At 46.9% G+C, this 27,170-nt stretch overlaps 1 protein-coding gene across 1 annotated transcript in view; it reads left to right on the forward strand.

The window, feature by feature from the left end:
* Nucleotides 1-26,836, forward strand: part of AIFM3 (apoptosis inducing factor mitochondria associated 3) — a 45,183-nt gene extending 18,347 nt beyond the window's left edge. Inside the window, exons 9-20 of the mRNA XM_067549945.1 lie at nt 769-860; nt 7,901-8,031; nt 10,709-10,824; nt 11,280-11,351; nt 12,354-12,417; nt 14,252-14,328; nt 20,189-20,306; nt 21,878-21,976; nt 22,502-22,577; nt 24,015-24,119; nt 25,888-25,908; nt 26,797-26,836. Of these exons, the coding sequence (XP_067406046.1) occupies nt 769-860; nt 7,901-8,031; nt 10,709-10,824; nt 11,280-11,351; nt 12,354-12,417; nt 14,252-14,328; nt 20,189-20,306; nt 21,878-21,976; nt 22,502-22,577; nt 24,015-24,119; nt 25,888-25,908; nt 26,797-26,836 (1,011 nt within the window). The remainder of the gene's footprint in view (nt 1-768; nt 861-7,900; nt 8,032-10,708; nt 10,825-11,279; nt 11,352-12,353; nt 12,418-14,251; nt 14,329-20,188; nt 20,307-21,877; nt 21,977-22,501; nt 22,578-24,014; nt 24,120-25,887; nt 25,909-26,796) is intronic.
* Nucleotides 26,837-27,170: the final 334 nt, after the last annotated feature.

Below are 27,170 nucleotides of genomic sequence, written 5' to 3' on the forward strand. Positions count from 1 at the left end.
TTTTCAAACAATTTGGCATCCCCATAAGTTGCAGTGGGGGAGGTCTAGGTTGGATATTCGGAAAAAGTTTGTCACTAGGAGGGTGGTGAAGCCCAGGAATGGGTTACCTAGGGAGGTGGTGGAATCTCCATCTTTAGAGGTTTTTAAGCTGCGGCTTGACAAAGCCCTGGCTGGGATGATTTAGCTGAGGTTAGTCCTGCTTTGAGCAGGGAGTTGGAGCAGATGACCTCCTGAGGTCCCTTCCAACTCTAATATTCTATGAAGATTCAATTAGGGGAAATGCCAGAAATTCTTTTGGGCCCATGTTTCATAGCCCTTTGTTTTTATTTCTCTGTTCAAATTGAATATTGAGCGACAGATAGCACTGAACCAAGGACCCATTTTACAACTGCCCAGTTCAAAATGGACCCAAGACTGGAATAGCAAACCATGTTGCAGGCGAGCCTGTCTGAGCTGCCTGGAGAATTTTGTACAGCACTCACCCATTCTAAGCCTTCCTTGCTTTCACCAGTACTGATCCCTCCCTGATTTTTATGAGCTACAAATTAATTCACAATTGAAACAGAATGAATGAGTTGCTTGCATGAGCTAATGCAGTGTGATACATGGACAATTTGGCCCAGAGTACCAGGCGGGGCTGCCCGTGTGTTCTGAGATAAGAGCAGTCCTAGGCTGTTCCAGGCTATTCCACTCCAAGCTAATCTCTTTGTTATCTTCAATAAAGCATCTCAGATTTTGCCCCTTAACGTTATTTAGAAATGATTTCAGGTTGCGGCTGTGGATGTCAAGAACAAGATAGCTGTGTTCAAGGATGGATTTAAGATGGAGTATAACAAACTGCTGATAGCAACTGGAAACACGTAAGCTACAAACCTACACAATACACACCAAGACAAATTCTACCCTTATTAGAACATAAGGTGCCTATGCTTACAGATAAAGGACTGGACTCACGAAGGTACTTGGGCATCTACACCGCAAATTTAGGGGCTAAATCCCAGTTTAGGCTCCATTGTGATCCACAAAACATCCCACCGAACCCTGTAGGTGCTTCAGCTCACTTAGCACCTATATTTTTCCAGTGGAAAAAATTACCTTGATGCATACGTTTCTGCCTCTGGGGACGCACAGGCTGCCACTCTCTGGAGGCCTATCTCCCACCTAAGCCCCACCGCAGTTTGTGAACTCAGGGCAGAAAAGTGTGTGGCCACCTCGTCTGTGTGCAGGGCCCGATCGGGTAGGTGTGCTCAAAGCATGCCTCTCAGATTGGGCCCCTCAGGTGAGTTTGCACAGGGGTTAGCCAATGAGAGGGGAAGGGAAGGAGGAGCTACCTAATTCTTTGCTCAGTGATTAGGGCATTCACCTGGGATGTAAACCCCCAGTTCTAGTCCCCTGTTCAAATTCCTTCTCATGAAACTAGGGGGATCTGCCACCTCTCAAGTGTGTGCTCCAACCACTGAGCTATGAGCTATTCTCTTGTGGACCTCCCTAACTCTCTCCTGTTGAAGCTGTGCCATTGTGGATAAACCATTAAAGAAATGTCGGTGCAGAAAGACTGGACCCTGGCTATCCCACATCCCGGGTGAATGCACTAGCGACGAGGGTACAGTCTCTCTTTCTCTCTCTCTCGGCCCAATGAGGAAACTTCTGCCTCTTCACAAAAAACTCCTTAGGCACCTAACTCCAAAGAGGGTTTACAGCTGAACATCGCTAGCAGAACTAAGCGCTTCCCAGTAGCCCAGACTCTGACACCTATTTCCAGGAGAGGGGTGGGGCTTAGGACCCTCCCCCTCTGGTTGGCATCTCCCATTGGCTAGCTTAGCCGGCTCCCTGCCGAGCATGTTGGCTTTTATGAACCACAGTCTAAGGAACCTATCTCTCCCCATTCATTGTCTAGAGCCTTGAGCCGAACTCAGGCTTTGATTTTTCTAGGCACTGAAAAGTGAGGTGTGCTAAGTACCTTTGTGAATCCAGGCCAAGCAACCGAACGCTGGAACTGAATTAACCATCTGAACGGGGGATTTTTGTTTGCAAGAGTATTTGCGGAAAAGGAAAGCGGGACTGTGTTGATCTAAGCATCCTGGTCTGAATATGTTCACATGACCAGTCGTTCACACTGGAAAGGTTTGTGCAACCAAACCTGAAAACTGTGTTTTGGACAGTCCAACACGGAAGCAAGAAGAATACCATGTTACCAATTGGGCAGCTGGGGGTGGTAACCGTGGATAATGACTGATCGTGACTACTGAAGCAATAGTTGATGGCCAATGCAGACGTTAAAATACTGTTCACAGAAACCATTTATGAATGATGAATAAATGTGTGTAATAAACCAAAGTAACCGTGGGTAAATCACGGACAAAGAGGGCTTGGCTTAGAACACACCTCTGGTTGGCATCTCCCATTGGCCAGCTTAGGTGGTTCCCTCTTGTAAGTGTCCTAACCATTGGGCTAAAAGTTATGAGGGAAGTCCTCTACCTCCTTCTGTTTTGTGTGAACTCACCCAAACAGATAAGGCACTTCTGAGCACGCCTACCAGATCAGGCTCTGCATGCAATTCAGATAGCCAAATGCCTGTCTTCGCCTGGTTTCTGAATCACTCTGGGGTCGAGGTAGGCACCCAAACACAGACAGCGGGACAGCAGTGTGCATGCCCAGAGGAAGACACATATATGCCGAGAACTTTTACAACAAAAACTGAAGTGCTGAGTATGTGTAGGCACCTACAGGGTCTGTAGGTGGGAGGGGAAGGGGTGGTTATGTATCATGGAGGTATCATAATCAGGACTTGGATGTCCAACTCCTCTTGTTCATTTCAGGTCAAAATGTCAATAGATTTCCTTCAATAGGTTTACTGAGTTTACACTGTTGTGATTGCAAAAAGTAGTTAACCCAGAATGAAGCATGGATCCACAAGACCTCCGCCTCTGTTATTACATTCGCCCATTTCGTTCACTGCACGTTGTCGAACCTGCACTTCAAATGATGCTTCTGTGGGGACAGTGTGCAGTGAACGAAATGGGCGATCTGTGAATCTCTGAGTATGTATTTAAAGGATGTATCATAATGCAAATGGAGTCAAGGTTATGATTGTACAACTTTGGCATTTCCTGACTTGAGTACATCACTTTAATCATATTTAAAAAAAAAAACCTTTTATGCAATATCCTTAAGCACACGTAGGGCCTGATTCAAAACCCATTAAAGCAATTGGAAAGATTCCCTTTGACTTCAGTAACTTTTAGAATGTGTACAAATAATTACCCTATAATTGTCCTGATTAGCTTGTGTGGAGTACTGAGTGAGGCAAACATCACAGCCCCAGATGTTATCCATTTTGCAATAATAAATAATTATATTTAAATAAAATGACAGGCTCTTTAAATTTTTAATAATAATTTCTGAAGTGGGGTTCTGTATGTATGGATCCAGTCTGCATCAAACTAACATAGAAATTCAAATTGACAGAGTATTTGATTTTTCTATCTTTTGTTTTCTTGTCATCTTTAAAACACTTTTTTTTTTTTTTTAATTGAAGGTAACACTAATGTGTGTTTATCATGTACACCTTATACCTGGTATGTTTCAGGGCTGTTACTAGATGGTCAGGCTTCTGTCCCAGATATGGATTGACTACAGAGCTTCCTTCCCAGAGAGACCCCAGATGTGTTCACGATAAAATGCTTTAATGCACTGCCAGGAATGGCATAACTATCTTAACTTAGCTCACACACGGCGCCGCCTATGGACTGAACAGTATAACACTGTTTAGCAAGCCATTACATCTCCGCCCTTAAGTTTTCGCATTCCTGCCATTTACAAAATTTACACTATCGAGCTATCCTTAAAGTACAGCACAGACCTGTCTGGTAAGTGTCTGTGAATCATAATGGTTTTCTAATTGCATGGCCCAAATGCATAACAGCTTGGGTCATCTGGCTGTTCATCAATTGCAACGATTGTCTGTGGGTGGTTTGGAATCCTGGAGTCGTCTTTTTCTTTTTGAGGAAAAAACTGTAGATGTCGACAGTTTCTGTTGAACTCCCCACTTTTGGTCCTGATCACACATGATCTGGGTGATTTGGTTCTTTTCATTTATGGCAGTTGGAGTTCTCCATTCTTTTTTTCCAATCAGTTTGACACAAACACAATTACCCGGTTCTAAAGCCGGCAATTCTCTAGCTGAGGTATGTGTGTTTAAAGTGTTCATAAACTCTTCACGCCTTTTGATGTGATTTGGCTGTGCTCTTCATACCTGGCCACTCTAGAAAAATTCTTCTCCCAAGTCAGAACAGTAATTCGGAGTTACCAGGGACTGTCTCTGATGGTTTTATTGCTTTGCTGTAACTCTTCTAACATCTCGCCCCATTCCAAAGAAATGAAAATAGATTGGAAATAATAGGGCTGCCTTTCTGAATGTTTGTCTGTGTCTCTGGGCTTCTGAACTGTCGTATGTGTTACATCAGAGACACAATGTGGGTGAGGTGATATATTTCATTGGACCAACTTCTGTCGGGGAGAGAGGCAAGCTATGGAGCTACACAGAGTTCTGCTTCAGGTCTGACCCCTGTAGGTGCCTAAACTCGCTCGTCACCTACAATGTTCCATTAAAAGTCCCCTTGGTGCCTATATTTGTGGTCCTGACATCCTCAGTGGCAGCTGGCATGCCGAACCCTCAGAGCAAAGCACGCCCCAGAGGAAGATGGATGTTCCTCTGCCTAACAGGCCGGCAGGGCCCAATTTGGTGCATGCTTACTGGAGCGGCTCCCTATAGATGCACATACACAAAACAGTCAGGGGCCGAGGAGGAGGGAGGACCTCCCTCAAAACTTAGCCCAGCTGGGTTGTGGGAGACCCCCAGTTCAAGTTCCCCCCCCTCCACTGGAGCAATGGACTAATTTCATGTAGGATCTCCCTCAATGTCTTCTGTTGAAGCTGTTCCACTATGGACAAATAATTTTAAAAAGTCCTGGGAGCAGGGGGAACTGGTTTCTGGGTCTCCCACGTGTGTGCTCTGGTGACCGGACCGGAGCATCTCTCTCATGCTTGCACGCTGTTTCATTATTTATCCAGTGGAACAGCTTTGCCAGGAAAGACTGAGGCCCCCCCATCTCAGAATAGCCCAGAGCCCAGTATCTGGGGCACCTAGCTGACAGGTGCCAGAGCCCTGTGCAGATTCTTTCTCGGGTGGAGGGAGGACGTGACCTGAGGGTTTCCCCCATTCCGACAGCCTGCCCTAACTACCACCTCCTCCCCGAACCAGTGTAGGTGCTGAGCTCTGAGCAGGTCTTAGCCTCCCCCACTCTCAGCAGCATCTCTCACTGGCTAGCAGAGGTGGCTCCCTGCTCTCTCAGCTGGCTTTTGTAAATTCCATTCTGTCCCTCCCCATGCAGTGTAGAGCCCCTGTGCCACTGGTGGGGTTACCCAAGGGGTAGAGGGTGAATTGCTACTGCCTGCGTACAGAGCAAGGAAGCCTTGCCTGTGCTCACAGGGGAGAAACTCATCTCCAGTTACCAGCTGCTGGCAACACAAACGCCCCAGTAGAGAGAGCTGAAATCCCCCTTTTCATGAGATGCTCACACCGGTTGAGTGTCGCCTCCATCTTGTGGCCTTCTTTCTTTGTACAGCCCCAAGCCTGCACCTAGTCTAGATTAAACACTTGGCTGGGCTGGATTGGACAATGTCAGTTGTTCTCACCCTGGACTGAGTGAGCTCTGAGAAGTGCCCTGCCCCAGGTGACCAGTTTCACCTCCAGCGGCTTTGGATCACACTAGCCTACATGTTACAGAACTCTTAAAATATTTTCCACGTGTACGTCCCGTAATAACCATGACCACCAGAAAATTCGTTGTTTTCAGCAGAGACTCCACATGGCCCCCTTTGGGGAAAGCTCATGAAGATGGTGATTGTAGGGGAAACGAGCCTGTCTTGGCATACAGACTGGTAACTAGTCTGTTGCCAAACTGGGGCAGTTGAGTCACAAAGCCGAACCCAGCCTTTGTGAATCCCAGTGACTTTTCCAGGCACCTAAAAGTCAGGCAGGTGCTACTCAGCATTGTCCTGCCCAAGTTTCTGTGTGACTCTCGTATCCTAAATGTTTATATGTTACTGTGTGGTTTGAAAATACTTTTCAAATCCTTATCAGTAAGCTCCTGGGTAAAAATGTCAAAAGTCCCTAAGTTACATAAAACACTAAATCCCATTTTCAGATGTGACCTAAGTCCGGATCCACCTAAGATCCCTGCGGGCTAGATCCACAGAGGACTTTCGGTGTCGCAAACTGAGCATTGGAATGCCTGATTTTGAGTTGCCTGCCACCCAGCAGACTCCTCAGACCTGAGTTAGGGGCCCTGGCTCCTTGTGCAATGCAGCAGGAGAATGAGGTGCCTAAGAATGGGATTCACAGAACCCAGCAAACTGAATGGGGAGCCTCCGACGCTAGCCAATCAGAAATGCAGCGGAGAGGGTGGAACCTAAATGCATCCCCTCACAGATAACTAGGCACTTAACTTTGGCCTGGAGGAAAGTGTCTGTCTCCACTGGGGACTCCCATCCATGACCTTTCTCCTGGTGCTAGGTGTCTGAGCAAGACCAGCCCTTTCTCTCTGGTTTGTCATGAGGGAGAGAAACCAGCCCCCTTAAAGCCCATAGCCCAGTGGTTCGGTCACTCACATGAGGGGGAGATCTGTTCTCAGACACTTGACATGGAACAGGGACTTGAAGCTGGGCATGCTACTTCCCAGGGAATGCCCAGTCTGCAGGGTGTTCTAGGATGTCTTTCTCCAGCTCTGTTCCACAGGACAAAAATGACACCACACACCCTGCTGCTGCATCGTGCCCCAGCATCTCACACGTCTCTAGCTGGTAACGATGACTCCAGCCCGTTTGGTACTGGAGATCATCTTGAAAACTGGACCAACAGTCACTGAGGCAGTGCCCCAGGCCCGAGTCTGCAGACAGCCTGAAACGATTGTTCTAAAAGATTTGAATGGTCTCAGTCAGGGTCCCTGGTGCAGCTGCAATATTTGACATTTTTTTCCCCAAGATGCCACCAAATTCAGCTTTCCGGCTGTCTAGTTTGTTGTTTCGCTGCAGCTGGGGGCCCAGCAATTTGTTTTGTTCTTCCTGCCCTTCAGGGGCTCGCCAGCAGTTGCCACTCCACCTTTCACACCTTTAACACCGGGGGGAGTTAATTGTATTCCACCACCCGGCTCCACGGAGCCTGCCTGCGGAGGACCTGGGAGCCAGAGCTGGAGTCATGGCTTGCCTGGCTCGTTGGTGGCAAGCAGAAGGGTGGGCTGGGAGCTGGGCTCCCTGAGGAACAGTGCAGCAGCCATGACCCTGGGAACCCAGGAGACGAGCCAATGGGGCTGGCTACAATCTCTGCCCTGCCCTCCTCATGTGCCTTGTCCCTGGCACCAATGGAGGAAACTGGTTTGAGCATGGGTTACTGGGCCTAATGAAAACAGCCATCCTCAAAAGTAACTTGCTGCCATCTCGCTCGGATAGCAAGGGCAGGTCAGTCACGCATACAAATAAATCAGAATAGCTACAGTTGCTTTAAACAGGACTAACAGTTATGAGAGAGAGAAAGAAACCCTCCCGCTTGAGAACACAAGCCAGTCAGTAACTGCCTTGGAGATCAGAAAACTTCCTCTGTGGCCATGTCTGTTGTGGAGGTTTTACACTTGCCTCTGCAACAGCTGGCAGTGGCCAGCATCAGATAGGCATGCTGGAAGGCCACTTGCAATTATATTAGGCCGTGCGTTTGGCTCCTGGAGCCTCTCTGTGCCGAGCTGGCAGAGACGTGTTCATTAACAGAAAGGACAGAGATAAGAAAACCACAATCAAAACATAAAAAATTATTTTCCTCAATTTGTGTGTTTTGTTTTTTTTTCAGACCCAGAGCCCTTAGCTGTAAAGGCAAAGAAGTTGAGAATGTTTTCAACATCCGAACCCCTGAAGATGCCAACCGGATAGTGAAACTGGCCAGTAGCAAGAATGCAGTCATAGTGGGAGCCTCTTTCCTTGGTGAGCCTTGGTCTTGGGAAAATCATCTCATGAATCCCATTCAGGAGCCTTTGGGCAGAATTTTCCCTTTGAAGATTTATATTCTAGTTTTCTTTATAATTCCCCATTTTTCACATGGGTAATTAACCATTAGAACAATTTACCTAGGGAAAGTGGAGTCTCCGTCCCTTGAAATCTTTAAGTCAAGATGTTGCTCTAAAAGATTTGCTCTAGTTCAATCAGAAGTGATTAGACTGGATGCAGGAATCACTGGATGAAATTTGGCGTCCTGTATTATTCATGAGGTCAGACCTTAAAATCTATTAATCATATATTTGACCTGTGCCTAGTCCTTGAATTTTCTTGTGATCTTTTTTACTAGAATAATCTATCGTAGATCATTATAAGATACAACTAGTTCATGGAGGTAGTGAATTTTCTGGGATGATTTTTTTTTTTATGCAGCCACATGACTTCCTTTAAATGAAAAATTCCCTTGTTATAATCAACATTTTTTTACTTGTGTTAGTAATATTCCACTCTATTCAGGTTCTTCTAATACTTCTTGAATACCTACAAACAGAGGGAGTTAATCATTATGAAGTAAAATGGATTTTTTAAGTAACAAAGATCGTCATCATGACTTCAGGCATAATGGTTTTATAAGCCAGGGAATATTGAGTAGGGGATGTGATATTGCCTCGGCATAAAGCACCAGTGAGACCACCACTGAAGTACCATGTTCATTTAAAAGAGATGTTAACAACTGGAAAGAGTTCAGAGAAGTACTGTGAGAGAGATTCACAGGCTGGAAAACGCGCCTTACTGCAAGAGGCTAAAATAGCTCAAGCTGGGATTTGCAGTGACTCATGCTCCTAACTAATGGTGGCATTGCTGAAAATTGCATCCTAGGACAAGGGTCGAAGAGCAGGTTAAGGTGAGCTGATCACAGTCGGGAAGTACCTACATGGAGAGAAGATTTCTTTAATCCAGCAGTCTAAGGCATACCAAGATCCAATGGCTGGAATATGAAGGTTGACAAATTCAAATGAGAAATAAACTAAGCTGCAAATTTTTAACATCTTCTTTAGTATCTCTCTATAAAGCAGGTTTACAGAGCTCTGATGGTTCTTGTAGTTCTTTTCTGACCCCTTCCAATTTTTCCACATCCTTTTTGTAGTGTGAATACCAGAACTGGACACAGTATCCAGCAATGGTTTCGCTAATGCGGTATACAGAGGTAATAGCACCTCTCTGCTCAATATTCTCCTCTTTATACATCTAAAGATTGTTAGCCCTTGTATAGCCACAAAATCACACTGGGAGCTCTGGTTTCCACCTAAGTCCTCTGAGTCACTGCTTTCTAGGATACAGCCCTCACCCGCCAACTTGTAAATCCATTTAATGAATAGTCTAGAAGGATGGACAACTAGGCTGACCAGTCTATGGACTGCAAGTGCATATTTGATACTTATTTTTTTTTGGGTCAGTCTCCTGGTTTAAAAATGTAATCCATCCAGTCAAGAGGCAGAAACTATAACACGTGACCTCGGTGACCAATCACAAACTGCAAATAGTCAAAGTGAACAATTCACAGACAACCTGTAGGTTGAAAATCTGTTGGCCAGGCTATTTGAACAATGCTTCCAAATAACAAAGACACCTCCAGAAATCAGGATTGGTTTATGATCAGAAAAAAGAGCTAAATTCACAATGAATCTTATTTGCAATGTATAATTCAGTTAGCTTGACTATGATCCCAGCCACAGAACGGATGGGCCTCCTAGTTCTATTCATAAAGTTGTAGTTTTAAATGAGAGAGACAAGGTGGGTGAGGCAATATATTTTATTGGACCAACTAATGTGGGTGAAAAAGACACTCTTTCGTGCTCCACCGAGCTTTTATTCAGGTGTATGGAGCTCAAAAGCTTGTCTATTTCACCCATAGAAGTTGGTCCAATAAAATATATTACTGCACCACCTTGTCTCTCTCATATCCTGGGACCAACATGGCTACAACAACCCTGCAAACAATACTGGTTTTAAATTATCATTTACTAAGTATATTACAGTGCATCACTTACTTCAATCTTCAAAGCCTTTGTGTAGTGTCCTCCTTGTAAGAATTTCATAGATAAATAATCGGTTTTGTGCTTAACCCCAAGACCAGTCTCTAGGATGCCCTTTTGAGAGCAGAAGGTTTGGTTTCTACCCACCCTATGAATACTGTTAATATCGCAAAGTAGCAATTCCAGTTTCCATCGCAGGGAGCCATGCAGCTTGAGGCAACCTGGGTCATGTTGAGCTCGTTATGAATAGCAGCAGTCGTCCTCATATTGCAGGAATAGCAGAGACCCCATTAAGGATCAAACCAACTGTGCCGGGACGGAAGGAGTGAGGTTACACAGGTATAACAAAAAGATGGTCCCTGCCCCCTAGAGCTTACAATAGACTGAGAGCACGACTTGCTAGGAAAACTTTCTTCAGACTATCTGCAGTGTTCACTCACTCACTCGCCCTTTTGCAGAGCCCAAAGGCTGCTGCTCATTCCAGGGCAACAGTTCCCAGGCTGAAGGCAGCAAAGAGACAATTCTCACATCTCTATCCACCATCTGACAGCTCTTTAATTCAGCTCCAGAGACCTTAGTGAACTGCTGGAAATGCCACCGACTTGCTCTCATGTGCTTCTGTTCCCCAGGGATGGAGGTGGCTGCCTATCTCACAGAAAAGGCTCATTCTGTGTCTGTGGTGGAGCTGGAAGAAGTGCCTTTCAAGAAATTCTTTGGGGAGAAGATTGGCCAAGCTATCATGAAGGTGATTGACGTACAAGTCCCTTAGAGGATTATTCTGGCTCAAGCAAGGGGCTCGGTGACCCTGATTCCTGCTGTGTGCAGGACAGCTGTGTATGTCTTCCCTCCCTGCTGTCACTTTCAGTTCCTGGTATCATGTTCTGTTTGTTTGATTTATTAAGTACGTGTGCAGTGTTTTGAAGCTATGAAGTGCTGCACAGTGGTTGACATCGAAAAGAAAACATTGGCCATATCCTCCCCTCTTGGCCTAATTGCAATATGCTAAAGTACTCCGTGTTCCTACACTGCAAAAATGATGACACCACACTTCTCAGGATAGATGCCGAGATGCTCGGAGAGTCCGTTCGGGAGCTGTAGCTAAAGAGGAAAGGACTGGGATTGTGGAAGAAAAGCCAGATACACTCTGGCACTGCCACCAGCTTCTGGTTTAAGGGCTTTTGTCTCTCTCTCACTGCACAGATGTTTGAAACCAACAGGGTGAAGTTCTACATGCAGACTGAAGTGTCTGAGCTGCGGGAACAGGAGGGCAAGGTACAGCGGCTGGTGCACCGCAGGATTCAAGCATGGTGTGGCTAAGGGAAAGGGGGCTGCATGCCAGACTGCGCCTGACCTTTGCATGAGTGTGTGGATGGGCAGGGAGAATGTGAGGAGCTCAAATAACTGGTCCCATCCTGCCCCCCCAGGGGCACCTATCCCTCCAAAGTGGGTGGAAAGAGCTGGGGAGGAGGCCAGGCCATGACCCTGCCCCAACCTCAGCTTCCCCCAGCAAAGCCTGTGGAGTGAACTGGGTTCAAATTAAATAGAGGGGTCAGCGCCCCATAATTATGGGCTGAGGAGTTCTCCTTCTCTTGGTGATTCCATACTGTACGCTGCTGGGAGATGGCTTATCCTGTGACATCACTGCAATCAGTGTGGCTCGCCCGTACGCTAATGCGACACTGCATGTGAAAAGTCGAGCCCAGAGAAATTAGGAATGCCAGAATTCAAGCTGTGGGCTTTGTGTGCTTGCCCTGAGGAATGCGGAGGGCGGGCTGTCCGAGGTGGCGTTCATCGCTGTCTTCCTGGTTTGTTTCTTCTCGTTTCTGTTCTATGCAATTCACATTCCCTCACTGTGCCCATCAGCCCACCTCTGAAGGCAACGGACGTCTCAGCCTGCTACTTTTTTGTGACAGGATTATCCCTGCGGAGACCTTTCAATCCCAGCTCAGTCAGGGATTGACTGGAAGGGTCTGTACAGCAGTTAGGATCTAGGATGGCTGGTGACCACCAGCAAAGGGGAGGCTGGTGCGAACATATATCATGCATTCCCACTGTCATTAGGGTCTAAAAAACACACACAGCTAGGGGAGTTGTACAGAATTTACATTAGGGAGCCAAGAGTGAGAATCCCACAACATGATGTTGAAGCAGAATCCTAAGTGAGTCATTTTCCCTTCCTCCATGAACTGGAGTGAGATTCCCACTCAGCTGGACACAGCTAGGTTCTTTGTCTGTCCTTAAAATAACCACGATATTCATCTGTCTCTCCTAAAGCTTAAGGAAGTTGTCCTGAAGAGTGGGAAAGTCCTCCGGGCAGATGTCTGCGTCATTGGCATAGGTAAATGCACCCTGACGGGGGGAAACCCAATGATTCGGTGTTTGGCAACAATGAAGTGGCTTCTGCTTCCCCAGGTAGAGCAGAGAGCTCGTTCAAAGCCTGGGCCAGGAATGCTGATAGCTACACTCTAACCGAGTGCCATGCTCTAGCCATCAATCATAGGAACATAGGACTGGTAGGGACCTCCTTGGTCATTGAGTCCAGCCCCTGACAACTCATCAGATCCACCATCATCAGCCGAACAAGGGGAACCTTTCCAGTTTTGAAGTACTATGGCAGTCAAGAAGCATTCTGGTGCATGTTTTAGTCTGATGCGGCTAGTAAAGAAAGTCAGGCAGTAAGAGCAGATCTACGGAAGAGAGAAGAAAGGTAAGGTGGTCAGGCCCATTCTGCTTCAAGGCTCCATGGAACAGTGCAGTCACCATACACTGGAATCCAATTAACTCTCCTTCAGGGGAAAACCAGAAAGCAAGAGGCCACTACAAGCAGGTACCTGCAGGATAGGGAGATGGAAAAAAGAATGGCTGCCTGGCTACAGAAAACTGGCATATTCTATGGCAAAAGTTCTCCGTTTTGTGGCACCATGGAGAAATGTCAGACTCCATGGCCACAGAATTGTGGCATCTACAGGTCCTTGACTGAGGTGAACAGGGCTCTTCACACCTCTTAGAGCTATTGTTTCAGGTTGTCTGCAGACTCAGGCAGGCATCCATTGGTTTACATTTACTTCACATTGATCTCCACAACCATAACAACTAGAAAATGATTTTTTTTTAGAATGAAATGGTCCGAAAAGAGCAGGGTGGTCACAAAACTGTTTTAATCCCCCTGCCCCCGCAGGGAAACAACCCCCAGGTGGAGAACCCATGGGGTAAATAATTTCCTCAATGAAATGGCTCAGAAAAATGTCTTTTGCATCTTAACTAGACAGTAACTATTGATATAGTATACGCGGTGTAGAGGTCCTAGCTTTTATTTCCCATCTTTCATTGGCATTTTGTGTCGATAGTTTAGAAAGCTACAACAAAAAACATTTTAAGGTTAAAAAGCATGGCTGGCACTTTGGGCTTATAGCCATGCTTCGGGTTCAGGGGGACTAGGCTGCCTGCTTGTGTGCTCCTCCTGGACAGAACCTCAGTCCTGCAATGCATTCGTGCAGGACCCCCTCTCTTCAGGCGGGGCCCGTTGCAGGATGGGGGCTTGAACATGCAAGCCAGGCAACGAGCAGGGATGTAGTCTACAAGCACCGCAATCGCCACAACGGGTGACCAACAGCCTGTCAGCTCCACTTTTCAAAGGAGATTGTGTTGCTATTTTTTAAAATGCATCTGTAGACTGGGAGTGGGGTAAGTTAACTGGAGTGTGGAAAGGAAGGGCAGTACTGCGGGGAGGGAAAACAGGGAGAGCAGGAAGGCTGCCCATGTGTCACCTGCTGAGAACAGAGTTACCTGCTTTCCAAATGCAGCTGCACATGGACAGATTTGAATCAGTTTAGCCCTAGGGCTGGGCATTTCCACGCCCCTGTTACTTTAGGTCTGAGCGTCAGTTCTTCTGCCAAATCCACCCCATCCATTGAACTCAGTCAGCAAGGCTCTCTCAGCCCCTGCCAATCGTTCATTTCTCTGCCCACGCGTGGCACCCGGCACAGCTGCATTTTTCAGACACAATAGAAGTTAACTGAGCAGCACGTGGCATCGTGGAGCTGAAATGGCATTGGCAGGAGAACGATTGCTGGAGCTGGCAGATCCTTTCTCGCCCTGACCTCTGTTTTCCTGAGAGAGGCAATGTTTGGGCTTCAGACCCGCTTACATAACGTCCTTTGCCTTTCTGGCAGGTGCAACTCCAGCAACGGGATTTCTGAAGCAAAGCGGCATTAACATCGATTCCAAAGGCTTCATAGTCGTCAACAAGGTAAGCACCGTCAACGCACCGTCAGGCTCTGATGGTAGGCGTGGAGACAGCTGCAGAGTGGAGGAGTGGGAGCAAATCCAGAGTTATGGTTGTAGTGCAGTTGCTGTTTAGAGCCAAATTTTCAAAGTACTCTAAAATACACCTGCATAGGCAGATTATGTTGAAAATTGCTATGGTTCGCTAAGGGGAGGGTTAAACTGTGTAGGGCAGATATGGGGTGATTTAGCCAAGGGGCTCTTGAGATAGAGGTAGCCTCAAAGTGACTGGTGTCAGATTAACAGATTCATATGAATGTTGACACCCACAATAAAATCATGAGAGAGAATGCAATTTTGGCCCCTGCTGTAGACCGTCCCACGAGGAAGTGGAAAGCTTCAGACATCAAATGATTCTGGGGAAGCAAAATGAAAGAGAGACCCCGACCCCTTCCCACAAATTCCTGTAGTGTAGCGGCAGTTGCACCAAACTACACACCTGGTAACCAAGAGATCTCCTCACAGAACTTAGACTAACGGCTATTAATGTTTCTGTGCCCTTACTGTGTTCCTGTCACCTGGGAGGCTGGCTATAATCACCCATTTCACAGAGCCAGGAATAGAAGCCAGGGCCCAGGTCCTCAAAGGTATTTAGACTCCTAAGTCCCCTCTCTGGTGAGAGCAGCAATGGTGCACGCTGCTGTCTCAGTGAACGAGGTGATGGTCTGATCACGACAAAGATCCAACTCTCCCACCTTTTGTTATAGTCAAGAAACAAGTTCCGGAGTAAGCTTGTTTTTGCACTGAACCAAAAATCAAAGGGGATAGTCCTATAGTGGTTATGCTGGCCATGAGTGCCTGAATTAACCCTTAAGAGTCGTCAGCCAAATGGCCATTGAAATCACCCACCTGTATAAACCAGAGGTACTACAAGACTGGCCCCACAAAACCTCATTGAAATCACGTGGGAATCAGAGATGCAGTGGGGAGCCTGTACATCAAAGTTAATCCCAATTTAATCCTATCCCAGGACTCAGTCTAATAATCTACCTCATCCTCTCTGCTCATGCTGGCTCAAGTACTCACCGGGACAGAGCGGAGTTAACAGAGGGAGGAATCAACCCAAAATATCAAACAATAAATATTCCCCATAACATGTGTTCAATATGGACCACCCTCCCGCTAGTGGCTGGGGATCTGCCACCACATACCTTTTCCTTCCTGCATCATCTCCCTCTGTCTTGGGGTCAGGGTGATCCATCCATTCCTCCTCCAGTTGCCGATTTCAAGTAGGCATGGAGCTGGAAGATTGGGCTGCTACTGTTTGTAAAGAAGCTATAGGGCTGGTATCGTTTGTGCACTGCTGGCACTCAGTGAGTGCGGTCTTGCCAGCTCCCCCATGGCCTCACACTGATATCAACTACTACAGGGGGAAAGGATAGAGTCTCCTGGGACCCCACGAGTGCTGACTGTCTGCGTTCAATCTGAAAGTTAGGAGCTGAATCAGTTCAGGGTGTTTCCATTCGCTACCACAGCTTCTTGGAAGCAGGACAAGGTATTTGCCAATGGATGGTATCAAAATGCTGCCGTGAGGCCTAGCAGGATGAGTATGGATGTATGGCTCTTCTCTATGGACAGGAGGAGGAGGCTGCTCACCACAGCCACAAGTGCAGCTGTCTTTGAGCCATGCCCTGCTCTGACACTTGACTGAAAGGGAACCAGGATTCTGACAGGTTGTGTAGAAGTCTATTGTGCGAGTGAGAGGTTAGACCCTGGTTGATAGTTTCAAGAGTCTCTAGTAATGAATTATACTGGTTATCAATATTTAAATGATTATAGTGTTTACTTTAGTGTTCCTTAGACTATTCCATGTTCCATAGTGGGGAATGGCTTGCTCTGGGTCAAAGAGGGGCTGGTGCAATCTGTCTCAGGCCTGGTCTACACTAGCTGTGAATTTCAGTGGCAGTCGACGGGAGATATGCAAGCTATGTACAGTAACTTGCATATCTCTCGTTGACTTCCTAACGTCTACTTACCACGGTGTCTCCACTGCGCTGCGCTGACGGGCAATGCCCTCCCGTCGACTCAGCACTACGCTATTTGCTGGGGTGGCTTTGCGGAGCCGTCTTCCGGGTTCAACTGAGCGAGTCTTTATTGCCGCTCAGTCGAACCCACAAAATCGATCCTGCACTGCCAGCTGTGCCGCCGACAGTATAGACATAGCCTCAGTGTTCCCTGCTCTCTTTTACTATCCCGGAAGGGCAGAGGACTGTTGTGTACTCCCTGTATATGGTAGATTGCAGAGCTGCTACTTGCAGGTCAGGCTTCTGTACCAGATGTGGCCTGGCTACAGAGCTTCCTTCCCAGAGAGAGACACCAGATGTGTTCACTATAAGATCCTTTAATGCACTGCCAAGTACAGCTAAGTTTAGTTTAATAAGATATGTTGCACACAGTGCTATTTAGTGGCTGAAAAGTATTATACAGTTTACAAGCCCATTATATCGCCCCCTGTAAATTCTACATACCTACCATTTACAAAATATACTTTATCACAATATCTTTGAAGTTCAGTACATATCAGTCTAAGAGTCTCTGAATTGATAGAGGCAATATGATAGAGGTCTATAAAAACATGAATGGTGTGGATAAAGTGAATAAGAAAGTGTTATTTGCCCCTTCACATAACACAAGAACCAGGGGTCACACAATGAAATTAATAAGCAACAGGTTAAAAACAGTCAAAAGGAAGTACTGCTCACACAATGCACAGTCAACCTGTGGAACTCATTGCCAGGGTATGTTGTGAAGACCAAAAATATAACTGGATTCAAAAATGAATTAGGTAAGTTCATGGAGGATAGATCCATCAATGGCTATTAGCCAAGATGACGAGGGATGCAACCTCATGCTCTGTGTGTCATAAGCCTCAAACTGCCAGAAGCTGGGAGTGGATGACAGAGGATGGATCATTCAATTATTGCCCTGTTCTGTTCATTCCCTCTGTAACATATGGCATTGGCCACTGTCAAAAGGCAGGATACTGGGCTGGATGGATCTTTGGTCTGATCGGGTATGGCTGTTCTCATGTAAGTTTAATTCTTTTCTTCTCTTTCTGGTGCACAGTGTCCAAAAGCCATGGAAAACTGTGTGGATTGTGAGGTGGGAAGAGTGCTTTGGTACCAGAATGACAGCTGTAGCAGTCAACTAATGGTTGTAGTGCTTCATGTGATTGATAGATTTGAGGCCAGATTTTAAGGCCAGAAGGGACCATTGTGATCATCTAGTTTGACCTCCAGCATAGCGTAGGCCAGAGAATTTCTCCCCAGGATTCTAGTTCTTCCACAACCTGGCTTCTTGTTTGGATGGAGTTTCCCATAATAAAGTTTTGGAATTTGACAGGGAACATTTGGTGCAGATCAAAGGGATAGCATTTCCTGTATGTTTCCAGAACACAGCATCTCCGGCTACCATAAATGCTTGCTTTGTGTCTGTGCAATATTATTTATTTGTAGCCCAGTGGCTACCACAGTGCAATAGGTACTGGAAACATATTCCACTGGCTAGGCAAGAGATTACCTCCCTGAAGCCTTTGAGGAAAAGATCTACAGACTGGGGACCGACGGGCTAGGCAGCAGTTCTGCAGAAAAGGACCTGGGGGTTACAGTGGATAAGAAGCTGGATATGAGTCAGCAGTGTGCCCTGGTTGCCAAGAAGGCTAATAGCATATTGGGCTGCATTAGTAGGAGCATTGCCAGCAGATCAAGGGATGTGATTATTCCCCTCTATTTGGCACTGGTGAGGCCGCATTTGGAGTATTGTGTCCGTTTTGGGCCCCCCACTACAACAAGGATGTGGAGAAGTTAGAGAGAGTCCAGTGGAGGACAATAAAAATGATTAGGGGGCTGGAGCACAAGACTTAAGAGGAGAGGCTGAAGGAACTAGGCTTGTTCAGTCTACAGAAGAGAAGAATGAGGGGAGATTTGATAGCAGCCTTTAACTACCTGAAAGGGGGTTCCAGGGAGGATGGAGCTAGGCTGTTCTCAGTGGTGGCAGATGACAGAACAAGGAGCAACAGTCTCAAGTTGCAGTGGGGGAGGTCTAGGTTGGACATTAGGAAAAGCTTTTTCATTAGGGGGTGGTGAAGCCCTGGAATGGGTTACTTAGGGAGGTGGTGGAATCTCCATCTTTAGAGGTTTTTAAGCTGTGGCTTGACAAAGCCCTGGCTGGGATGATTTAGCTGAGGTTAGTCCTGCTTCGAGCAGGGGGTTGGACTAGATGACCTCCTGAGGTCCCTTCCAACTTGAATCTTCTGTGATTCTTGTGACACCATGTGTCCAAAGAGATCCGAACAGCAATCATCCACAAAGCAGCTCCTCCATTTTAAATGCAACCCTTCTGCCATGTGGGTAATAGGAGCAATAAAGGCCAGATGCAATATGTCTAGGGTCTCTTGAAGAATAGAAAAACTGGCTCAAGCCCCGCCCAGAATCCTAAGAAAAATTAAATAAACCCTCCTCTGGCTGCCCTTAGCAGACAGAACATACACACAAGCCCACTGAGTCTATCTGCCAGGGACTCTTTAAGGGAAATCTTTAATCAAGGAAAACAGGGATATAGAATGTAGGAAAACTCAGCAATAACGATGGTTAAGAGTCTGTCACGGGTATTTTTAGTAAAAGTCAGGGACAGGTCATGGGCAACATACAGAAATTCATGGAAGCCTGTGACCTGTCCCTGACTTTTACTAAAAATACCATGCGGGAGGGGAACTTGCAGTGGAAGGGCTGCGGGGGGAGGTATTGGGGACCGCTGCTCTGGTGGCCAGCTGCTGGCCCCCTGCTCCTGTGTCAGGGGCTGATCCAACCCCCCTGCCTCGCTGCTTCAGACCTTGAGCTGCTGCTCTGGTGTCCCCGGGGCTGACAGCTGCTCCAGCCCTGCCACTGCAGAAGTCCTGGAGGTCCCAGAAAGTCCCGCAATCCATGACCTCCATGACGGCATCCTACCTTTAGCAATAACTAACATGTGACTAAAGATCAGTGCTCTCGGTAAATCTGCAACTCCCCCCCACCACACACACTGTGAGTGCCCCACAGGTCACAGTTTCCTGGCCACGTCACTCCACCCACCACTAGCCTCGCTCATGGTTTGGCCAGTGAAAAGTAGTGGTTGGGTGCCTAAAGGCGCTGTTCTCGGCAGGCCTGGCCCAGCCCCTGGAAGCTGCTTTCCTTATTCCCCTTGGAGGAGTCTCCTCCTAACCCAGCATGGCGATTCAGCTCAACATAAGTGTTGGGAAGGGTGGACTTCACTGACATCACCACAGCTGTATTGCCACGCCCCTGGTCTCTGCCAAGGACCCCTTTCAGAGCCGTCCCCTCTAGCACATCCTCTCGGTGCCACAGGATTCTCACTGGGGGATTCAAAAGTGTCTAGAACCCTGGGGCAGAGTCTTTGCTCCTTGGAGATGACTTTCACCTCACAAGGAAAGAGCCTTTTCCCCTTCCCCGTCATAGGTCAAACTTCACCTCCCCACCAAAATCTGCGTCTGTTACAGAGACACTGATTTCCAAGTGTGACTGGTGGAACCGTGGGTATGTAAATATGTAAATGAGGCTTGATGTAGTTGTTTATCTATGTCCAGTTGTCTCAAATGCTTTCTGAGTTCGAGGCATGCCAGACAGAGCAGATGGTCTCAGTTTGCTGTATGTTGTTAAAATGCCCTCAGATGTTTGTACAATTCTGCACAACCGGTCTGGGGGGCGGGTGACACATTGTTTGTTGCTACGTCCAAGCGGCATGAAGCCGTGATACTGCTGACCCTGAGCTTGTAACGCCTCTTGCAACATGATCACCAGTGGTGCTAATGGCCCCTGGCTTCCTTTCAGATGATGCAGACCAACATCCCGGGCGTTTTTGCAGCTGGTGATGCTGTCACATTCCCACTGGCCTTGCGTAACAACAAGAAAGTGAACATCCCTCACTGGCAGATGGCACATATGCATGGTGGGTGTATCTCAGTCCCTTCATTTTAGGGCTCCTGGACTACTTAGTGACAAGCCTCTCTTGAAGGAAGTTAGCCGACCAGATCAGGCTAGATAGAGAGGCAGCTGGGAATAGGCCACAGGGAAATGGGGTTTTATTATTCACCACATAAGTGATTGTTCAATTTTATCCCTCATTATTCCTTCCTGGGTTGTTTGTCTTAGATTGGCCAGTGGTCCCGGCCCAAAGATTTTTCAGATGTAAAGGTATTTAGGCATCTCTCTGCATCATTAGGTGCCTAGTGGGACTTTATAAAGCACCAAACTCGTTGAGCCCCTAACTCTCACTGCAGTGCTTATAAATCCGACGAGGTGCCCACCTTCGTCTTTAGGCACCCAAATACGTTTGTAACTGTCCCTGTACTTTAGTGTATATTTCTCGACACTACCTAGCATGCTGTGGTTTCTACTGGGTTACAGATCAAGAATATTTCACAAACACAGTGCCAGAAACACAAGTCAGTCCACAGACCAAGTGGTAAAATCCCAGGTACAAGGCAGTACCAGTACCCTACTGGGTTGCACTGACAGCAGAATTGCATCTAAAACCATCACTGGTTTTCAGTTCCCCAAGAATGTTTTAATTTGCAGTCAGCCAGGAGCCACTTTTATGGTTATTTTGGTTCATTCAGCGAATTGAAAAGGTTTTTATTTGCACAGTTCTAGTCCTTAGTTCTGCAAACCAGGGATTTTTGCCTTTAGCTTCCTGCCACGGAACAATCCTGCCGGGAGCATCCTCCTGCAGCAGGCTATTGGCATGACAGGCACGCCTGCCTCAGTTTCCTTCCGTAAGAGACCCCAGTAATGTCACACAAGCTTTCCTGCCTCAATAATAACCTTCCTTGAGGCCAGTTTATTATCAAAACAGACAAATCAGACAGCATCCCTCAGGGCCCCGGCCCTTTCCAGCTCTCAGGTGTGGAGATGTCGGCAGGTCAGCCCCTCCGCTGTCTCCCTTCCTTCAGCCCTGGCTCTCTGGCTGGGGGAAGCCAGACTTCAAACCCCTCTTGCTGCTCTCCTGCCTTCAGCCTTTGCCCAGAAGCCACCTTCTGCTACCTCCAGTCCTGTGGTCCCTGGTAGTTCTCCACTGGTTTTTTACTGACTGAGTCTGACAGCCTTGACTCACCAGGTTTTTCTTCCCCCTGGGGCCCAGGGGGCCCTGATCCTTTATACCTCCAGGTGCTGCCCCACCTTCAGGTGGCTGAACTGGGAACAGCTGTACAGACCCGATGGAGCTGCACCTATTTTATTTAAAAGGGCCAGTCGCCCCCTGACAAAGGTGCCTCCTTGCTAGCCCTGTGGAATGTGAAACTTCTGCCGTCGTCCCTCTGCAGCGGGCATGGTTGTCTGGTGGGGTTTTTTAGTCTAAGTTGAAGGTCTTGGGGTCCCCTTAAACTGTGATTAGCAAAAGGCTCTAAACCATCCTAAAGCCCGGGGCGCAATCTGAGTATTCTGGGCCTGCCCAGGCAGAAGGCATGTGGCAAGACTTCCCCACGGTTTCCTTTTTCTCACTCTCTTTCTTCTGGTTTCCAGGCCGCATAGCAGCTCTGAACATGCTGGCCCATGGCACAGAGATCAGCACCGTTCCTTATCTGTGGACTGCTATGTTTGGAAAAAGTATACGATACGCTGGTAAGAAATACCAATGTGAGTCGGAGGAGCAAGGCAGCGTCTGGAGCTGGACAGAAGCCTGACAGCAACCTTGTGTGGAGAAAGGGAATAAGGAAGTGTTTCTTACAGAGCCCTGCGGATCCGCAGAGATCCGCATTACAGCCGCCGATCATTTTTGTAGATCGCGGATGGATGCGGCTCCAGATTTTCTATTTAAAGCTCTGCAAATCTGCGGATCATTTTTGCGGATCGCAAATTTTGTATCCTCACAGGACTCTAGCTATTTACTCCTTCACATAACGCAAGAAACCAGGGGTCACTCAATGAAATTAATAGGCAGCAGGTTTAAAACAAACAGAAGGAAGTATTTCTTCGCACAACGCACAGTCAGCCTGGGGAACTTGCTGCCAGGGAATGTTGTGAAGGTCAAAGCTATAACTGGGTTAAAAACGAATTAGATCGTGTGAGATTGTGGTAACGTGAAACAAGGGCAGCAGGAGCAGAATCCTGCCTCCAATATTGCTTTGACATTTCCCCTTTTTTCAGGCCACGGGGAAGGATTTGATGATGTCATCTTTCAAGGAGATTTAGATGAACTGAAGTTTGTGGCATTTTATACCAAGTAAGTGTTTCTCTTCCCTGTGAGAAAGAAACAAAGAAAGAAGAAGTGGGACCGCTAAGTACTGAGGATGGGGTGGAGGTTAAGGATAATCTAGGCATGGCAGAATATCTAAACAAATTCTTTGCCTCCGTTTTTAATGAGGCTAATTATGAGCTTGGGGCTAGTGGTAGGGTGGCTAATGGGAATGAGGCTATGGAGGTAGAAATTACCACATCCGAGGTAGAAGCCAGACTCGAACAGCTTAATGGGACTAAATTGGGGGGGGGCGGATAATCTCCATACAAGAATATTAAAGGAACTAGCACATAAAATTGCAAGCCCTTTAGCAAGGATTTTTAATGAATCTGTAAACTCAGGGGCTGTCCCGTATGACTGGAGAATTGCTAACATAGTTCCTATTTTTAAGAAAGGGGAAGAAAAGGTGATCCGGGTAACTACAGGCCTGTTAGTTTGACCTCAGTAGTATGCAAGGTCTTGGAAAAGATTTTGAAAGAGAAAGTAGTAAAGGACATCGAGATTAATGGTAATTGGGATAAAATACAACATGGCTTTATAGAAGGTAGATTGTGCCAGACCAACCTGATCTCCTTTTTTGAGAAGATAACAGATTTTTTAGAGAAAGGGAATGCAGTGGATCTAATTTACCTAGATTTCGGTCAGGCATTTGATATGGTTCCACATGGGGAATTATTAGTTAAATTGGAAAAGATGGGGATTAATATGAAAATTGAAAGGTGGATAAGGAACTGGTTAAAGGGGAGACTACAACGGGTCATACTGAAAGGTGAACTGTCAGGCTGGAGGGAGGTTACTAGTGGAGTTCCTCAGGGATCAGTCTAGGGACCAATCTTCTTTAACATTTTTATTACTGATCTTGGCACTTCAAGTGAGAGTGTGCTAATAAAATTTACAGATGACACAAAGTTGGGAGGCATTGCCAATACAAAGAAGGATTGGGATATCATACAAGAAGATCTGGATGACCTTGTAAACTGGAGTAATAGAAATAGGATGAAATTTAATAGTGGAAAGTACAAGATCATGCATTTAGGGACTAATGAGAATTTTACTATAAGCTGGGGACGCATCAGTTGGAAGTGACAGAGGAGGAAAAGGACATGGGCGTATTGGTTGATTACAGGATGACTATGAGCTGCTAATGTGATGTGGTTGTGAAAAAAGCTAATACAGTCCTAGGATACATCAGGCGAGGTATTTCCAGTAGAGATAGGGATGTGTTAGTACCGTTATACAAGGCAGTGTTGAGACCTCACCTGGAATACTGTGTGCAGATCTGGTCCCCCATGTTTTTAAGAAAGATCAATTCAAACTGGAACAAGTGCAAAGAAGGGAAAGGAAAAAGTGTCCATCTAAAGACATTCTCTTCATCATCCTCTGACCCTTTGATTCTCTTCTCGCCTTTGATCTATGCTGTAGGAACGAGGAGGTGATTGCAGTAGCTAGTATGAACTATGACCCGATCGTGTCCAAGGTCGCCGAGGTCATGGCCTCTGGGAGAGCAATCAGAAAGCGAGATGTGGAGTAAGTAGATGCTACTGAAGACAATCGAACATGCTAACATTATGACCTCAATTAGGCAAAGTAAAATCAAAACCAAACGGGCGAATGATCCATCAGCCGGTTGGGGCTGGAGCAGAAACGCTGCCTGGGCTAGAAGCAGGGATGTAAAAATGTGTTTAATTAACTAGCCCTTTAAACTTCTAAAGATAGAACATTTAAAGCTTCACTTACCCTGCAGGTGCAGCTGTGGGCAGAAGGGGTGGGAGGGTGGGGTGCCTTGGTACAGAGGAATGAGTTCAACAGAGATTAGGTCTCCAGGCTTTAAAATCTGCCCTGCCTGGCGGACTGCTATGCTAGTCCCAGGCGAGGAGCTGGATGGCTGCCCCCGGCTCCTGGCTGCGAGTCGGGACCAGACGGGATGTGGGCGGCTGCAGCCCGGCTCCCAGCTGGGATCGGGGAGGGGGACGTCCCCGTGAGGCTGCCCCTAGCTTCTGGCTGGGACCTGGGATTGGGGGAGGGGAGCAGCCCACAGGGGTTTAATTAAACGTGTAATTAAATCATTAAACAGTAAGATGCTACTCACCGTTTAAATGTTTAGCGGCTTATATCCCTAGTTAGAAGCAATGGTTCAGCCCATTTGCGTTTAGGTGAATGACAAGTGGCCACCCATACAGATCCACCTGCTGTTTGCTGCTGTGGACTGTGCTTTCTAAACATGCTCACCCCTCCCTAGTCCCACTGAACTCTTTAACCCTGCCCGGCTCACTACCTTTTGCCTCCCTGCTCTCCAGGCCTTATTCACTACTCAGCATCCATCCCATTTACACATCGATAGCTTCAAGGGGAAGCTAGCCACACTAGCCAAAAACAAGGCACAGTTCTGCAGGATCCCTGCCTCTTCACTGACCAAGGCACAGTGACTGAGGAGGGAGCCTGTATGGAACAGCCTGGACCATGAAGAGCACGTGGCATAGCACGTACCCACAGGGAAAGGGACTATTCTGAAGGCCACCCTAAGTTCCAATCAACTTACATCGGGGACGCCTGGGAGGTAGATTTCTACTGAATGAAAATCCACCAGCGTATAAAAATCCTTGACCTCAGCCAAGTTGAAACGGGTATTCACCAGAGCACTGCAGACGGTCCCTGTGACCAATTTCAATTTCTGGGCTTGAATCACTAAGGAGCTAGGGCTTTTACAAAAAGGTGCATTTTTATAATGGCCAAAATGTTTTCTTCCTCCCCCTCCTCCCCCCACCCAATCCCTTTTGTCCTCAAAAATTGCCCAACTTATTTTTGCCGCAACTTTTCAAAAAAAAACATTTGCATTCATTCAGGCACCCGGTGTGAAAAATGTCATGTTGAAAGGTAAACGTCGCTTGCAGGTTGAACTCGTGTCAGTGGTGGGTTCTGTGTAGCTTGATGTCTTTAAACCATGATTTGAGAACATCAGTAACTCAGCCAGAGGTGAGGGGTCTATTACAGGAGTGTGGGGGGGTGAGGTTCTGTATCCTCCAGTTTGCCACATCTTGGTCAGAAGTGACTCTTCTCACATTGGGGAGTCTGGCATTTCATCCCCATTGCCTGCAGAGTGTAGAAAGCAATCTCACTGCTCTGTCCACAGAGTGCAGAGGCTGCTTTTTGCTCAGCCTGGCAGGAGCCGTCCTCTTCTCTGCACTCCTGCGCGGGATGGGGGATGCCTCTTGGCCCTGCCATGCGTAGGGAGCAGGACATTTAATACTAACCAAACATTCTCTCCTTGTTCTCCTGCTGCATTCTCGTATTTAAGGCTGTTCGTTCGTCACGGCAAGTATGTTTCCTTTTGTGTCTTGGACCTACCACATTGTTAGCAAAGAAGGGTTGAAATGACAGATTTTAGCCGTCAATCACTGAAGCCCTGGTTTGGGAGATGTTCCCAATTCCTGCGGAAATGTCATTTACCCCACCTGTTTATTTGCTTAAATAGAGCAGCCCCTAACATGGAAAAGACTCCCTTGATTGGAGTGAAGTGGTTTGATTGTGCTTTGTTCCCTCTGCATAGAGCAGCTGATACATCTATTGCTTCTGTGGAAAGGGAATTTGGACACTTAGGACCTGATTTGCTAAAGCGCACTGACAATAGCGCTCATTCCTCAACTTGTGCATGTGTATGCATCTGGGACCCCTCCACCGCTAAAACCGTGGGCCTGGTCTATATTCGTGGCTGCACTGGTTCACGTCAAACTTGGTTCAGCAACTGATTCTATTAAACCAGTGCAAAATCCTGTGTGGCCATCCTGAATCCAGTTTAAACCTGGCTTTTAATCAATTTAGTTTAACTGAATAAGCAATCAATTTAAGCTAAAACATAAACCAAATTTAAATTGAATTAAGAGTGTCTACATGGGGTTTTGTACCAGTTTAACTAAATCACTTTAAAATCACACTTTTAGTTAAACTCATGCAATTTGGGATATAGACAAGACTTTAATGACACAAAGCCTGGATACACTCCCCTCTCTGCATTTGGCTGTATCAGCCCAGTATTCTGCCCCCACTTCTCACAGCAGGGTTGCAGACAAGGCAGAGAAGAGAAGGTGTTTATTGCAGAGAAACCGGAGTAGCATGCTAGCTAGCAATAATGGCCCCAGGCAAACTCAGAAACACCAGGTGAGCAGATTTGGTTAATTCTGTCATCCCACTTTTGTCTTTTTCTTAGAACTGGAGACATGTCTTGGTTAACTGGAAAAGGGTCTTAACGTGGGAAACAACTGATTTCTTCTGAGGCTGCACTTGCCAGAGAGGAGACAGGAATGACCAGGAGGTTCCACTGCTAAATGCAGATCTAGTCAGCTGAGCCATTGCCTCCCTCAGACTTTGAAGAATCCAGCACCTTTCACTGAACAGTTCTCTTCCCAACAGCGCCCGCTGTACACACAACCGACAGGTCTGAAGCACCAATGGCAGCCTGTGTGCTTGGGTTCTGCAGAGTTTAAAAATCCTATGGCAACACTAGAAGAACACAGGATCCCCAAGAAAGCCCTGACTTACACTGGCCTTCAGAATCTGAAGCAAGCACATGCTTCAGCACCA

This window comes from Emydura macquarii, unplaced genomic scaffold (assembly GCF_026122565.2).
Source record: "Emydura macquarii macquarii isolate MOO-44397 ecotype Brisbane River unplaced genomic scaffold, CSIRO-AGI_Emac_v2 contig_1254, whole genome shotgun sequence".
In the NCBI taxonomy this organism is placed as follows: Eukaryota; Metazoa; Chordata; order Testudines; family Chelidae; genus Emydura; species Emydura macquarii.